The 16,568-nt window shown below is 44.7% G+C and overlaps 2 protein-coding genes across 2 annotated transcripts; one reads left to right on the top strand and one right to left on the bottom strand.

Moving 5' to 3' along the window:
- Positions 1 to 3,088: 3,088 nt before the first annotated feature.
- LOC306702557 (uncharacterized protein) lies at positions 3,089 to 4,686 on the bottom strand (the record flags this gene model as incomplete). The annotated part of the gene is made up of 2 exons (XM_079168197.1): positions 4,567 to 4,686; positions 3,089 to 3,866 (listed from the first exon to the last, which is right to left on the bottom strand). The coding sequence occupies exon 2, from the start codon at positions 3,833 to 3,835 to the stop codon at positions 3,089 to 3,091; it is 747 nt and encodes a 248-aa protein (XP_079024323.1). The 5' UTR covers positions 3,836 to 3,866; positions 4,567 to 4,686.
- A 4,793-nt stretch (positions 4,687 to 9,479) lies between these two features.
- cysltr1 (cysteinyl leukotriene receptor 1) lies at positions 9,480 to 12,716 on the top strand. The gene is made up of 2 exons (XM_079167088.1): positions 9,480 to 9,539; positions 10,230 to 12,716. Exon 2 carries the CDS (start codon positions 10,248 to 10,250, stop codon positions 11,280 to 11,282), a length of 1,035 nt encoding a protein of 344 aa, XP_079023214.1. The 5' UTR covers positions 9,480 to 9,539; positions 10,230 to 10,247; the 3' UTR covers positions 11,283 to 12,716.
- Positions 12,717 to 16,568: the final 3,852 nt, after the last annotated feature.

Here is a 16,568-nt window from a genome sequence, read left to right as displayed (position 1 = left end):
CTCTGTCCTGCTCTCCTTTAATGCGATGATGAGTGTGTTTCCTTTGCTCTCCTCCTCTCGCCTCCGTCCATCCTCTCATTCATTGGCTTCAGGAGGGTTTAGGGGTAGCCCCGTCGTTGCATACATACCTCTGGCCTGACAACAGAGCCGGACAAAAGGCCGCAAGGCAGTAAAACACATGAGACCAGAGCTCCGAGGGTTTTATGGATTGATATTAACACGACTGCAGCGAGGTTTCCTCCGTGTGTATGTGTGTACGTCCATAGCTGACCTTAGCTCCCTGTGAGTCAGCGTTGACCTGATTAGACACCAGGAGCCCCCGATCAATGCTGCCGGCTGTGGCTGTGGCCTCAGAGGTATAGACCGCAGACGCTCTGCGGCCTCAGCCTGGAGATCGGGCAGCGGCTGTTTACCCCACAGCAGCGACAGTGAAAGGTGCAGCATGAGCAGCCATGGGCGAGCGCTCGTTCTCCAGGCTGACAGACGAGACAGACGGGCTGACCAGACTGACCCCGGGCCTGTGCAGACAGAGCCGTCTGTTTGTCTCCGTGATATAATGGGCTGATGTACTTTGCCTCTGGGTACATACAGCAAAAAGTCGCCTGTCAAAGGTTTGATCAGTTCATTTCCACACTCCGGTCTTCTTGGCAAGGCAAGGCAAGTTTTTTTTTTTGTATTGCAACTTTCAACAACAACAAGGCAATTCAAAGTTCTTTAACTGGGAGGCATTTAATAAAATACACCACATGGCGACGTAAAAAAGACACGTCACGGACACATAGGATTTAAAAGGGAAGAAGATACAAATAAGCTAAAATAGAGCAATCACAGCGCAATTTGAGATATGAATAAATAGTCCCATATTTTATTCATAAAAAGCAGCGGCAAACAGTGAAGTCTTCAGCCTTCTTTTCAAAGAACTGACAGTTGGAGCGGACCTCAAGATTTCGGGGAGTTTGTTCCAGATGATGCATAAGATATGAACGCTGCTTCTGTGTGTTTTCACTCTCGGGACAGAAAGCAGACCTGAAAGAGGCGACCTGAGAGTTCTGGGCGGTTCGTTGTAGATCAGAGATGTCCTTTGCCCCTAAATCACTCTTTACGCTTTATAAACCAACGGTGGTATTTTGGAGTCTATTCGGTTGACTTCTCTTTCTATGTAAACATGACATAAGGGAGTAAACACTTTAGGTTGTTGATTATCCTTCAACCCTCTTCTGAACACAAGATCTTTGACACAATGGTGCATCTCACCTCTGCATGCAAACACGGACGTATTTAAAAAAGTCCAAAGGGGGGCGCTAGAACTGCATGTCACAGCAAGAGGACATACTGTACAGCATGGTGATGATTGGCAAAAAGATGGGCTGCAGACATTTTTTTTTGTGATATCCTCTCATATATATTTTTAAGCCCAGATTACTTGATAGAGGAAGTCGCCTCACAACAAACGGCCAGCTCCTCTGGGCTTTCAAAGCCCGCAGGGCCCAAATGAACCTTGACCTGTGAAAGAGGACAACAGGATCCGCTGTTATATTTAACAGTCCTCCCACATTGTTTGCCCTGGACTGACAGCCCCAGTGCCAAAAGGACACTAGGCCAAACAGAGAGCATCATGGGAAGGAAGCCGCCACCTGTGTTCCTCACTCCTCTCCACCCTGTTGTTCCTCGGTTTCCAGCTTTAATTGATTAGTTCCAGGAACACTTGAAGTTGCAGCTACACACTCACACAAACTGACACACACACACACACACACACACACACACACACACACACACACACACACACACACACACACACACACACACACACACACACACACACACACACACACTGGAGCAGTCATGTTAATAGGCTTCTTGTAGTCCCTCCATCCTCTGCAGTGTTTGGATGTTTTCCAAAAGACTGCACAGACTGCAAACTCTCTCAATGAACACTCTGTGCTTCCCTCTGCTGGTCACAAGTCACACTTCAACAATGAAATCCTAAAGAACTGGCGAGGCTGTTACTCATCTGAGTTCTTCTCCTGCTCACTCATGTCCTGTGCGTAGGTGTTAACGCCGACGTTTCTCGGTTGTGGTGTGCGATGTGGTGTCACTCACAAAATGTACACTGTGGACCTGCATGATATCCATCTTTTATCTTTTGTGTCCTCAGATTAGCGTAATGACGCACTGTGCCTGGTTCCTGCCTTCAGGCCTGTGACCCTGTGACCCTGTGACCCTGTGTTTTTGGCTTCCGTCTCATCCGCTCGACCGACGCTTATGCGGAAAAACCCTTTTGTGTGTCTGTGTGTCTGTGTGTATTATCTGATCGGTAGCTAGCTGAGTAATTGAAACAAGTGAAGCTGAAGCAGTTCCCATTCATTGAAAAAAAGATTGCTGCTGAACCGTCCCAGTTGGTGTTTTCCTGCTCTGAATCAGTCTTACCGTGCAAATGGTTCGCCTCAGAAAGATGTGAACAGACATTTGTGAGCTGCTGCATTGGCCGGCGTGAGAGATGTGATATACCGTTATATATTCAAACAGAACACATCTTGAAAAAACGCATTAGAGGCCGTGAAGAGCAACATTAGATACAATCCTACTTAAGATGTTGCAGTGTGCTGTCTAATACTGCACGCATTTAGTAGAGGGTCATATTTCATTCGGATACGTCTCTGCCAGATCAAACAGTTGAGAGACTGCCAGATGAGAGTATGTTTACGATAAGAACCCGATCATAATCTCTCTGTTGAAATGTGAGATCAGCTTCCTTCACAAGCATCTCAGATGTAAACTGAGGAAACCTTTGATTGAAAATCCTACTTTGAGCTACATTTCACAAGCTCTATGGGCCCACGAGCATATTCACCATACTCAACATACATACATGCTCAAGTCATATTGTAGTTTATTAAAAAAAACTAATCATATTTCAGCAATCTTTTGCCACTTGTCAGGGCCATTGTTCTGTTCAAGTTACATCTCGAGATAAGGCCCATATAAACACATATCAATCAGAATGTCTACTACTGATATTAAAATCATTTACTGTATAAATTAAATAGAATGAAAAAAGGCATGGAGTATCGTACAGGCAAGTCTTTTAATGAAAGAAGCTCTTTCTCTTCTGCGGTCTGCTAAAGAGGACAGCGTAATGCAGCCATAAGTTCAGCAGCCACAATGTCCTCCTCAGGTAGGAGGAGACAGCCGGAAGGGAGGAAGGAGGCATCAGAGAGGAACTTTGAGAGGTTTGAGGTGTTGAGAAAGAAGTCTGAGGCCTGGAGTCCTGCAAAAGTTTTGAGTGGAGCGAGAACAACAGTTCCAGCAGCACAAGTGTCCAGACCAGGTTGCAGCCGAGCTGAGCCCAGTGAGAAGTCCTGAATCTCAGAGTCTGCTGAGGCCAGCGTGACACCAGCATGGCCTCCAGACCCAGCAGCCCCAGCAGGAGCAGAGAGGCCAAGTGGTGCGCGTCAAGCAGCCGCTGACAGAGCGCGCCCACCGCCTCCCTCCACCAGGTCGACTCCGCCTCCCGCATGAGGCCCGTCTTAGTCCCGCAGCACACCTCCTCCGTCCACCAGGCCAGCTGGAGCATCCAGTGCAGCGGCACTAGAGTGTCTGTGATAGCCAGCCGGGACAGGAGCACGGTGGAGGGCTTGGTGGAGGTGCGGGGGGAGCGGAGCAGCAACAGGGCCCGCAGGCTGAAGGCACAGCCCACCAGCAGGGGGAGGCCTGCTGTGTGGGGCAGCAGCAGCACCGTCGCCAGCTTCAGCAGCAGGAACCGACGCAGCCATTCTTTAGAGGTCGAGAGCAGTCCTGCTGGTGCTGAACCGGGCCGGCACCAAGAGCTCATCTCCCAGACTGACTTCAACACGTGGTTTGACCTGCAGAGAGTTGAACACTTTGAGGTTAGCTCAGTGGGATGCTCCTATCTTGTTTTGGATCTCTGCTCCACCCATTTCGAAGGTGGAGAAGAGACACACACTGGTGGATTATCTCTGTCACGTAATTCACTTTAACTCTCCTTTTTGCTATGACTAAGCCAGTGTTGGGCAAGTAGGCGGAGGCCCAGGCAAGCAAACAAGCCATCGATGAATTCCTCAGGTTTATAGGCAGCGTCTAACATGACTGAGGTTGAACGCCACCTCTCATCTTGGTCAATTGCCACAGAGGGAGGCTTTACGTGGCATAAAGGAGCCTCATAAAAAAGCACATGACAAATTATGGCACTTCAGTCATAAAAGAAAGTAAATATAATTCAGTTTACGGATGGCAATTGGAGTCCTGTAAAAGTTTTGGAGTTCCAGCAGCACAATTGAAAAAAGTCAGAAAGGTGTATTTTACACGAGGTGACGGGATGTTTAACATTTACATTTCATTTCATTCGATACATTTAACTCTTATAAATTGTCTATGAGATGCCTGAGCTCTCTCCACCCGCTTCCCTCAGCTCCAACGCTGACCTCTCCCAACATCTAAAGGTGTCCTTCACAACCGAAACAGCGGATGATCGACTGATGATCCAATAAACACATGTATGTTACCTTTCAACAAAGAATGTAATCTTGTTTGTGTGAGACTCACCTGTGTATTGGCAAGAAATTGAGATTGAATGTCCTGTTTCATCCGAATATGAGCTGACAGCGATCTTCCCACCCCCATGCCCGCACCTCTTCTCAAAGAGGCCGAATGAGAGTGTGCATGTGTGTGTGTGTGTGTGTGTGTGTCCCTCTTCTCTTTATCAACGCTGGTTGCTTCAACTCAACCGGTTCAGCCCGCAAATATCATCATGTCTGGTCTGGTCTGGAGGAGAGCCAGACTGCGTCTGACTCATGCCGGTGGAGAATATGTGCCCGAGGTGTTCCCGTACATCAGCAACTGACACCATGTGTAAACCTGTGTGTTATTCCGTGCAACACGGAGCCAAAAAAAAAGGAGCTTTGAATGGGTGAGTTGGTGCCAGGAGGGGAGTTGCCAAGATGTCTTGAACTGCTGCAAAAGAAAAAAAAACTCTCACCGACACATGTCAAGTCAATATCGATTCCCCAAAACTGCATAGCTCATTCTAATGAGGGTTACCGCGCGAGTGTAACGACCCACGTGTGCCGTCAGCATGTCGGATGCTGTTTTAGGCCAGGCAGGGTGAAACACCCAACCGTTTCCATGGCAACACGGGCGGGATCTTTGTGATAACTGGCCCCTGTTATCGCTGTAAACAACGTGACTCTCCCCCCTACACCGACTAAGCCCTGAAGTCATTCTGTCGCTGCATTGCTTCATTAATTGGTCACAGCACTGCTCTGATGGTTGACTGGGAACAGATGGTTTTAGTGTTAGTGTTCAATAGGCTGGGTGTGTGAGTAAGTGTGCATCACACATGTGAACATTTGTGTCTTCCTAGAAACTCATTTGCATATAGTCCGACTAACTTGTTTTCCCAAACCAGGAAAAAGGGCAAACGTTGTGTGTTGATTGAAGAGCATTTGACCATATAGCGCTTTGATTGTGTGTGCGTGTAGGATCAGAGTTTTATAAAATCAGATCATGTTAATAATGATAGTATTTACAGATGATGAGATGAACTTCCCTGTGTGATTAGTGAATCCCGCCCCGTTCATCTATGTCGGACACGGCCACCATGCCTCAAAGTGCACGTACCAAACAGAGGACTTCACAGACATTCAAAGATTGCCGTATGACACACAACCTGCCCACGTCCTGTGACAACTTCCACTAATATAAACTTGCAGTTTAAAACATAAACCAGAAAGCGCTCATAAAATGGCGAGGGCTTCACGGAGTGCTCATCATCAGACGCACGATAAGCGTCCTCGTACGTGCATTTCTCCTTGTTCCTCTGTACACACTGGCAAATCAATTCATTCTTGTGCGCACACGCTCAACTATTTCTCTCTTCCACGCTTGATAGGTGTGGGAGGCTGTGTAAACACGGCCTGAGGCCATTCCTTCTCTGAATGAAAAAATTAAACTTTACAGTCATCTTCGTAAAAACCACATGTCAAAGGATCGTTTGAATAAACTATATATTTCCATGTACAGAGATGCTGCGCCATGCCTTAACTGTGGCTTTAATTCCTTATTTTTTATAAACGAACCAACAGAGTGCTATTCTATTATTTGTAACATTAATTTTGTACATCTGCAGTCCGTGACTCCTGAACAGTCACAAGCGCCGCTGTTCACACTAACCTGAAGCATCCAGGATGTAGAGAATAATATCTGCACATCAGCTGACAACTGAACTGAAACCAAATTGAACTGCTCGAACTATGTCAGCAAGTAGGAAACCACAGAAGTGTTTGTTGTTCCCCTCCTGCGTTATCTCTGAGCACGACTTCATAAAACACTCCACCAAAGTGCCGAGATAAATGGTACATTTCAGAGACGAAGTGACCTACATGGACATCCTGGTCCGCAGGGTATTTCCGGCTCTGTGAGAGCAACAACAAGGCCCATCTAAATTACAACAGATATCAGTGTAAATCAGACCACCCTGGTATTAATAGTCCTTGACTTTAATCAGCCTGCTTTTAATCTCAACTCCATAAATATATCTGTTAAAGCGTGAAGAATAAACTAAACTGTACTTTGTAAGTACTTAAAGGCAAACAGTGTTTGGGAGCTTAACAACTTCCGAGCGGTGTAAAAATCACACGGCGATTATGAGATAAGTGACTCAAGGGAAACAGCTGCTCTCACTTCCATGAAAGGAGTGGTGCTGCAGCAAAGGCAGAGGGGCTGCTGGGCCCAGCTCAAATATGTGGGGTATTCAGTGTCCAGTAAACAGAAGCTTACAAGTGTTCATACCTCAATGATAGAGGAGGCAGCTTGTAAGTTCCCTCCTAAAGGACTCATACGAGTGCTCTCTACAACCTCTATGGTCAGGAGACGTTAATGTTAAATGTTAAAGAAAACACAGCTTCAGACACAGTTAGCGACTAGCTGGTGAACATAGTGGAGTTTTGATCTGCTAAAGAGAAGGATATTCCCCTCAGGGGTGAATAGAAGCCAAAAACAGAGCTAAAAGGAGAGCTTCATAGGAGAGGATACGTAATATTGGACTCTCATTCTTTGGGTGCACACAAACACGCCACCAAGTGAATGCTAATGTTGCTCTATATTTGCTGGATGAGTTAATAGGCAACTGTTGCCACATCACCTTAAATGGTGTTAAAATATCAATGTGGCATTTACAGCGTGTTTCCGTTAACCCCAAGTGGCCAAAAAAGCAATTAATGCAGATTCAAGCTCAGCTGAGGCCACTAAAAAGAGGCTTGGTTCAGAATATTGAACGATCGTGGTGGTGATTGAGTTCAGGGGAAATCATGTTCATGTTTAGAAGAAACAGAGATAGCAAGCCAACCACATTCTCTGGTGTCAACGTCACACACTTCCCGGCCTCCTCTTTAAGAGGGTTTGCAGCAGCATTAACATTTTACTGAACCGTGTCGGAGGAACCATGTTCTAGCTTTTATTGTGTTTTTGCAACCTTTTTTTGGGGGTTGTTGAGCCGTACTGTTATCGTGTTATTGTGCATTTTATTGACCGCAGAGGTAATTGTTGTGCCGCTGCTGTAATAGCGTTGTCCCACATTGCTGAGCTTTGTTGTGTTTAAAATCCGCCACCCCGAGTAAAGTCGGTAGACTGTATTTAATCAATTAAATGACCAGCTAACCGATCTTATAGTCACAAGTCGGACTCCTTGTGACTATAAGATCACAAGGACTGTACTTGTAGAGCGCTTTTCTAGTCTTCCGACCATTAAAAGCGCTCTGACACGACGTGTCATCATTCATACACTGATTGCAAATAACTAACACTCATACAACTCTCACACACCGTAGGCACAGCTACGGGAGCGACTTGGGGTTACGTGTCTTATCCAAGGACACAAGCCGGGGATCGAACCGCCGATCCTCTGATTGAAGGACAAACACACACACACACATACACACTCACCTCACCACGTGCTTGTTTGTTGCTTCTAGGTTTAGTATGCTTGTATAGCAGGTGTTGATTTATAATATGATTGATTTTTGATTAGTATCATGAAGTGAAATTGTTATAATTGTTAAAGTTTTAAAGAGCGGTTTCTGGGATTATTTTGTGCACAGGTGTTGTGATAATATCTGGTTGTTATAGTCAGTGCTCGGATTCAACTTTTCACTGTTCACTCTATAAATGTGGAATAGTACTTTAACGGTTGACAAATTGATATGAATAATTGTATTAATGTCAATAATTTATGTTTTATACTTGCTAATAACCAAACCAGCTCCTGCCAGATCTCAACACCACTAACATATATAAATGGTCTGAGGCCCGGGATAAGGCACTTAGTCTATTAAGCATTTTGACTTCCTGTCCACATGAAGAAACCACACCAGCTCATAAACACACTCAACTCAACCGCCATTTGTTGTCAACCACCTGTAGACGCTGACGGGTAGAAACTACAGACGCACTTTCAACATCTCTCAGAACATTCTTCGCTGTCCACTTACGCACATGTCGAGCTAATCGAGCAATAACTCTCTGACCATGTAAAGAGTCAGCGGTCTTGATACAGACGACTCCTCAGTTCAAGTGGGGTTGGATGTTGGTCTTTGTTGGTTCCTATAGCTGCTAAATGAGTTACAGATGAATTATCCTGCCCATCCACCACAAAGGGCTTTCAGCTATAAAAATGAGTTTGCCCATTTCCACTACAGCATCCGCAGTCCATTTCCTCTCCACAAATCACGCTCATTAGGAGATTTCAAAGGAAGTGCTGGGGAAAAACTAAACGTTATCCATCATCAATAAACAGGGGTTGTCATGTACAGTACGTCCCTTTGCTTGACCACCTCACACCTCGGGATTAATAAGAGCTTGCTCTTGACTTGTTTCTGAAGAACGGCTGAATGACACGGGTGTTCATGCATGTTATAAGTCCTGTCAGAAGGAATACGCAGTTACAGTGGAACAGGTTCGACAAGCTAATACAAGGAAATGAGGCAGAAATATGATATGATCCATAATGAAGCAGATTACATATGTTCAGGACAGACACAGGTCTGTGGGCGGCTGTAAAGTTGACGGTCAGAGTGTGACGTGGGTGGATTCAGGCAAATGTTTAAATTGGATCGGATTAGTGATGTCCACGATGTAAATAGGCTATTGGGCTTTATTGTGTTTGTGTCCTTGTGACAACATGTATCAAATGTAAATTCAAAGTCAGAGCAACCAACTAACAAGAGCACAACTTTCAGTGTTAAGTGCACGTCTCTTTTCTTTTTCACCCTTTGGTTCTTTTTTTTCTTCATTTACTGTAAATGCGTGCCCCGCGCGTGGTCGATGATGTCATCGGTGGAGGAGAGTCGAAGACACAGGCAAAATGAAAAGCTCCTCAGCCACTGAGGCTTCGACGAAGCAGCCACCTGCTGCAGTGTCCTCCCACTGCTGATACGACATCTGGCAGACGAGGCAGAGCAGACCGAGAGACAAGATCAACAGACTGGCTGCAACGCTCCGACACCAGGCAAGGAATTCAGACGGTAAGGAAGGAAGACTTGGTTTGGTTCTTACTTTTGTTCAGGGGGAAGTAACTGACAGATTATTACCGTGTGTAGATATAATGTGACTTTTCACATCCAGTATTTGAGCACATTTTCAGCTTGCAGACACGCTTGTTTGTCTGTCAAAAGACAAACAGGACAGATGGTGCAAACAGGCAGTGAAGCGTAAATGAATAATATTGATATATGTTACTCACTACACAAACAGTCCAATACAGAGCTACACGGATAAAGAAGTGTACAGCAACGTGCATGACATTCTGATTCACGGGGTGCATTTTCAATTATTAATCGCAGAGAGTAAAAGGTTTGCGTAAATTGCCTCATGCACTTTCAATTGAGGCTGCAAGTTAATGTAACGAGCATGCAAGTTCATCACCTGATGTGCAGATAAATAGAAGTTGGTTGCAAAAAAAATTGTTCTGCACATTTGTCTTTTTTTCACCCAGAAAAAAAGACAGGACCTTTGCCACCCAAAGGTCTAAGATGCGTATCTACTTTCTGCGTTTCTCTCTCATCAGCAGAATGCAGAGACTATCGCTGACAACAATCTCCCGCATTAACGTCACCACACTCAGCAGCAGCCAGTGTGTTTTTTTCTTGTCTTTATGGTTTCTAACCTTCACTCTTTTGCACACATCACCATGCCTTTCCTCTGTGTCTCTGCAGCTGCAGGTGTGACCTAAAATGGAGTCAAATCTGACAGGCAACCTCGAGAGTAACTCTACCGAGTGTCCGCACATCGACGACTTCCGTAACCAGGTTTACTCCACGTCCTACTCCCTCATCACCGTGCTGGGCCTGGTCGGCAACGGCTTCGCCCTGGTGGTGCTGATCAGAACGTACCGCCAGAGCTCACCTTTCCACATCTACATGCTGAACCTGGCTGTGTCCGACCTGCTGTGCGTCATGACGCTGCCGCTGAGAGTTCTTTACTATGTCAACAAGGGCCAGTGGAACCAAGGCGATTTCCTCTGCCGCGTCAGCTCCTACGCCCTCTATGTAAACCTCTACTGCAGCATATACTTCATGGCGGCCATGTCCGTCACACGCTTCCTGGCCATCGTCTTCCCCGTGCAGAACATGCGGCTGGCGACGGAGAACCGCGCTCGCCTGGTGTGCGCGTGTGTCTGGGTGTTCATCTGCCTTTCATCCTCGCCCTTCCTGATGTCGGGCCAGCGCACCGACCCCATCACAAATAAAACCAAGTGCTTCGAGCCTCCGAAGACTAATGGTGGCGATGTGAATAGACTGGTCATGCTGAACTATTTGTCCCTGGTGGTGGGCTTCGCCCTTCCTTTCCTGGTCATCCTGATCTGCTACGCCGGCATAGTCCGCGCCTTGCTGTCCCGCACCAACTCCGCTCGACGCCAACATGGCACGAGCACCAAAGCCATCCGCATGATCGTCATCGTCCTGCTGACCTTCCTGATCTGCTTCATGCCATACCACGTGCAGCGCACCATCCACCTGCACTTCCTGTCGCGGACGGACACCCCCTGCTCAGAGCAGGTGGCCATGCAGAAGTCGGTCGTGGTGACGCTCTGCCTGGCCGCTTCCAATTCGTGCTTCGATCCGCTGCTTTATTTTTTCTCGGGAGAGGGTTTCCGCAATCGCTTGTCCTCCCTGCGCGTCGCAATGAAGGGCAGCACCCTGAGCCGCATAACCAGAAAAAAAACCGTCACAGTCTCTGGGGAGAACGACCAGCTGAAGGCCAGTTAATTTGCACCAGACAAACGAGCTTCTCTGGATTTGTTTGAAGGAACACTTCACCCACAACAGTACCATTTGTACGTCACTTACTCGCCCCGTGTTGCCTTTAATTCTCTAAGAAAATTTTGTTCCTCGCATGCCTCTACAGTGAAAGGAGAATACGACTGGTTAAATGAGAATTTAATGGTACGGCACGATATGCGTGACAGTTTGTAAACAGATGTTTGGATATAGTTTTGATGTCGTCAAAGCCGCCCCCCCCCCCATTTACCTCAATTCAACAAGACTTTTTTGATTTTTTGCGAGAAAAAACAAGATTTCTTCAGAAATTCAAGGTAACACGGGACCGTAACTGATATACAAATGTTCATCTAGTGGGTGTAGTATTCCTTCAAGGAGCTCAGGATGGCTTGTGTTCCCCTGCACACTCAGGGAAGGAGTTTTACTTGTAAGGGCTGGTTTACTCATGAAGAGAGTATTTAAACATCTAAGTAGCAAGTCTCAGTCTCATTTATTATTCCAAAGAATGTGTGTTCAATATTGTAGTGATGTTGTTCTGTATTACCATTATGGCAGTGAAAATTAGCCTATTGTGTCCCAAAAGTTACTCAAACCGTGAAATTACAAATATGAAATCACAGTATAAAAATGTATGAATGTATTGTAGATACTTTTGTAATATGTTTTTTTATTGAGTCTTGTATCACACAACCCGCGTATGAAAGAAGGGCTAAACTATGCTGTGTTGACTACTATAGACCGTGACTATTATTCTCGTTATTCTTCTATCGTTGTTATTTTTTAGCATTTTTGTAGAAATGTTAATGTTGTCATGACTGTAACCTTTTTTTTATAATGAGTTATTGTGATTTTCCATGCTTATCAGAATTACTTTTACTCAATTTGGATTCGAAATTGTTGTTTTTTGTGCTTCTGATTTTTTTATATTTCTGTGCATCTTTTCTATACTATTGATGATGATGATGATGAATTACAATGTTCTGAACCGTGTACCTTTAAGAGAGTAGTTTGATTTGCTTTTTCTGCTCTCAAGAGTAAAATGAAAAATACGGCACCACTCTCATAACGGCGGTAAATATGAAATTACAGCCGACTCACGCCTGCCTAGGCGTAGCTTAGCTTAGCATAATTACTGTAAACAAGTGAAGCCTCTGGGCTCCCCAATTAACACGTTGCATACCATTTGTTTAATCCGTAGAATTTATACGTGTTTCCAATCTTTATGCTAAGCTAACACAACCGGCTACTGGCTGTAGTTTCATATTTCCTGTGCAGATGTTGGTATCATAGCAAGAAAGCAAATTAGCATATTTCCACAAAAAAAAATCGAATTCTGCTTGAAATGATCCTGCTGTAAACCAGTCGTGTGCAAACACTGTTTCATCTCATGTATGGTAACTGCATCAATAAATCACCCAATGCACGTCAGTTCAGTACGATCACATGACACCCTCACTGTGATGGAAGTGACCAACTCCGTCCACTGGGTGTCGCACCGGCACACACGTTGTTGTAGCCCTCCTCCAAATGACTTGAGGCTGATCATCTTCTTCATTGCTTTTCTATTATTCGTCTCGGTTTCTCATAGATGAGAACACACAATGAGCAGCAGCACTGCAGGAGGAGTGGTGCTGCACTGTGACGAATTCAATTTGTGCAAAAAGTCTTGAAACTGTCAGTATTAAATGCATTAGCTGAAGCTATACAAAAAAAAAACATGCTACATTTAAGAGCATCTTTCTATACAGCAAATCAAAAAAGCAAGACCAACATGTAGCTCCCCTGTCAATTAGAGATACAAAACAACACTGAGAAACCAGACTGCTGAGGCCGACCCTGCTGATTAGAACATAGAGGGCCACTGTATTACCATTTCATAAACAGATAATATCGAGCACATGATCGGCTCCATCTGCACAAAAAGATGTTTGTTTCAGTCTGCAGAGCTGGACCATCTCCAAGACGGGAGCCTGTTGTTGCAGCTTTTGTGTACCGCTCGGCGGACATACTCGCCATGCAGGAAGTAAGGAAAGTACCCTGCTCAATCCTTCCTCGTTTGTTTTCTAAAGAGGTTGCGGACAGCGGTACACCCCAGTGCATTGCAAAAACGTTTCCTCTCTTTAATCTGCGCTCCAGGTTTGCTGCACTCCAAAAAGTGATTTGGCTGAAGCATTGATTCGTTTTTTGGGAGAAGCTATAAGATTAAAACTTGATCGCCCTCGGGGGGGGGAGCAGACTCAGCTTTGCAACATGTGTTAATGCCCACCATATGAGTACAGGAAACAGTCAGAAGAGCTCTCCAGGAGCGCTGCTTTTACCCTGGGTCCTTTCTTAGGTAATTAGAATTTCCTGTATACATAGGAATCCCAATGGCAAATACCTTGAAAGGCGCCTATCAGGCCTTAAGATGTCGCAATGTAATGACGAGCGCCCCTTTAATACAATACATCAGGAGGGGTTCACTCTTTCTTTGAATAACATTTTTGGATACTTGAAAGCAGCACAACAGGCTGTAAACTACAGGATACAATCACCTTGTAAAGAAGAACAATATAGCGAACGTATCGGAAACAGCTGCCTATTTGTACATCCAGCTGACGCAGCATTAGCATTTGTTCAGAGTCACATTACTAGCGTGCCAATTAATCTATGTCCATTATTCATTGTCCTTTCAGATCTGTTTGGTCTCCATCAACAGCTGGCAGAAATGTCCCAATGTGTCTGCCTTTGACCCAGACCCTGAATCTGACGATAAAGTTGTTTTATTCTACAAGTGTTGCTGGAGATTTGTCCTCCATGTACATTTTCCCAAGGTAAGTAGGTGAAGTTGTGCCAGAAACCCCCCACTCTGCTGTTTGGGGCTGGGCAGGTGGGTTAAGTGGGTTTTTTCACTGAGAACAGCTGCCTGCTTTGACTGAAAAACGACGCTATTAAGAGTAAATCAAAACATTAAAGTTTTGGATCATAAAACTAAAATAAAGAGCTGAAAAGTGCTAAAAGAATCTCTGAAGGGCTTAATGGAGAGGAATTAACTATTTCTTCCCTCAGCATATATATAGTCATCCACCTTTAAATATGGATTAGCGCAGCTTTAAACATGAATACAGTTCAAGTCTCCAGTTATTATCATGGTCTTATAACCGACGCAAATAGAAAGAAAATTCCTCCCAAAAGGAAACGTGGGACGTGGGAAAATTGCAGAAAACGGCAGAAAATTGCCTGTTTCTTCACGCTTGTCACAGTTCACGGCTCCACTACAAACCTGAAGTTTTGACGCAACCAAACTTGATTTGCCACACAGACATGGCCGTCCACCTCACTGATGACTGCTGGAAGGTAGAAGGAAAGCCGAACCAGAAGTCCCTATAGTGAGGCCTGGAATTGGCATGTGTACACAGCATGAATCCCAAATGTCTGCTCAAGAGAGCAGAATCTCCATCATTAGATCGTTTGTCTGGATGTTGTCCTCAGGTACAAAGCAGCTCACTGACATCACATGACGCCTACTGCTGTGTGTGTGTAATAATAACCACTCAACCAACATGAAAAGCCACATGCAGAATGTAAGTTCTTTGGTTAAAGGCCAAGCTGATGTGTTACGGTCGCTGTTGAGTTCATGTTGGAGGAGAGTGAGGCAGAGAAACAGCTCACTGATGAGTTGATAGCAGTCTGGAGCTTTTAGAGCAGCACGGGTCGAGCTATGCCAGGCTATCACTCAGATGCCACTCAATCATTCCTTCACTGCACATTAAAAAAGAATACTTTCCGACTGCCCACTCTGTCACATTGTGTGTCGCCAAACACGCCAGCCCCTTTTTGTTTTATCCCAAACGTACTCCCTCTCTGCCTCTAACAGGAAGCTATGTGAACGCTGCAACAGAGTCCACGACAGTCATTGTGTATTCCGCTGGACGTAATTTCAGCCACCGGTGTATTTTTGGTCCGCGCTGTGACGCACACACAGAGAGAAAGGCCCCTCAGTTTGCTTGACTTCTAAAATATTATCCCGCAATCAGTTCTCCAAATCCTGTGAAGCCTTCTGGCAGTTGTTGAAAAAAGTTTTTAAAAATCTGCTGTTTGTCTCAGAACAAACGAAGCTTCAGAATGATTGCATTTTTAAAATGCAAGTCTTGTTCTTTATTTCTTTCAGTACTATATATTTTTTTCAGTTTGACATGTCATTATTTAACCGGGGGGGGGGGGGTCAAGAAAGCACATGTTTTATACCATAGATACACATTAAGATTTTGAAAGAAGGAAGACAGCGCTGTGAATCCTAGAAATAATCTATAGCATATGTTTCTCTGCACAAAAGGTAATTTCTGTTCTTGCACATATCCAGAGTCGGCTGTCTAAATCCCATGTATTGTATTTAAAATGATTGATGACCAGAGCCAATCGGCTCCTTTCTATCACATCTCACAGACTCTTTTCATCATCTGTTAGAAAGCTGGACAAAGCCTTAATGGTTGGAGATTGATGACACTGTGTGACACGGCCTCTGAATTTCTCAATCTCACGAGTCCATCGATTAAAAAAAACACGTATCTGGCCCTACACACACACACACAGGTGGTCAGACTCTATGGAGCTAAATCCAGGTCAAAAGTTTTGTTCATTTGAAAAAAAAATCTGAACCTGAAAGTTCAAGTTGTGGTCTTGAACATTGAAAAATACAGCAATGTATTCAAAATAAAAAAGAAGTGAATGAAATTTTTTTTTTGGGTTGAATATAATTTTGATTCAGTTCTGGAATTATTTTGAATAAATTTTTTTTTTTCGTTTTTCACTTTCACATATTTGAGTTCTTATGTTTCCAGATTCAAATCTTTTTTTTTTCGGTTTGAAATCTTTTTTTTGTCGGTTTGAAATCTTTTTTTCACTTTCAGATCTTTTTTTTCAGTTCAGACTTTTGACCCTGATCTAGCGTGGGGGGCGTGGTATCAACTGAGAGGGGCGTGTCATCATGAGTGACAGCATAAGGCAGCTAGTAGAGGCACTTCCTGCTGCTAGCTCAGCTGCCGTGTGTGTGAGAGGAGCCGCGGTAGTTTAGCCTTTATCTGTCGTTATTTGACAATATGTAACAATACATTAAGGTCCTTTTCAAATGAACAAAACTTTTGACCTGGATTTAGCTCCATAAGACTCTTGACCTTGTTTCTACACATGGTATAGATATTGAACTTGCTGTCAACCCAGCTGCCTTCCATCAACTCATCACTCAACAGTATATCTACCCCGGTTCTTCATCCACTCTTCTCCAGATCGTTGTTT

Source organism: Pholis gunnellus (genome assembly GCF_910591455.1).
Source record: "Pholis gunnellus genome assembly, chromosome: 10".
NCBI classification, from domain to species: Eukaryota; Metazoa; Chordata; class Actinopteri; order Perciformes; family Pholidae; genus Pholis; species Pholis gunnellus.
Note: the sequence above shows the minus strand (reverse complement) of the source record. Positions and strands in the feature narration are given on the sequence as shown.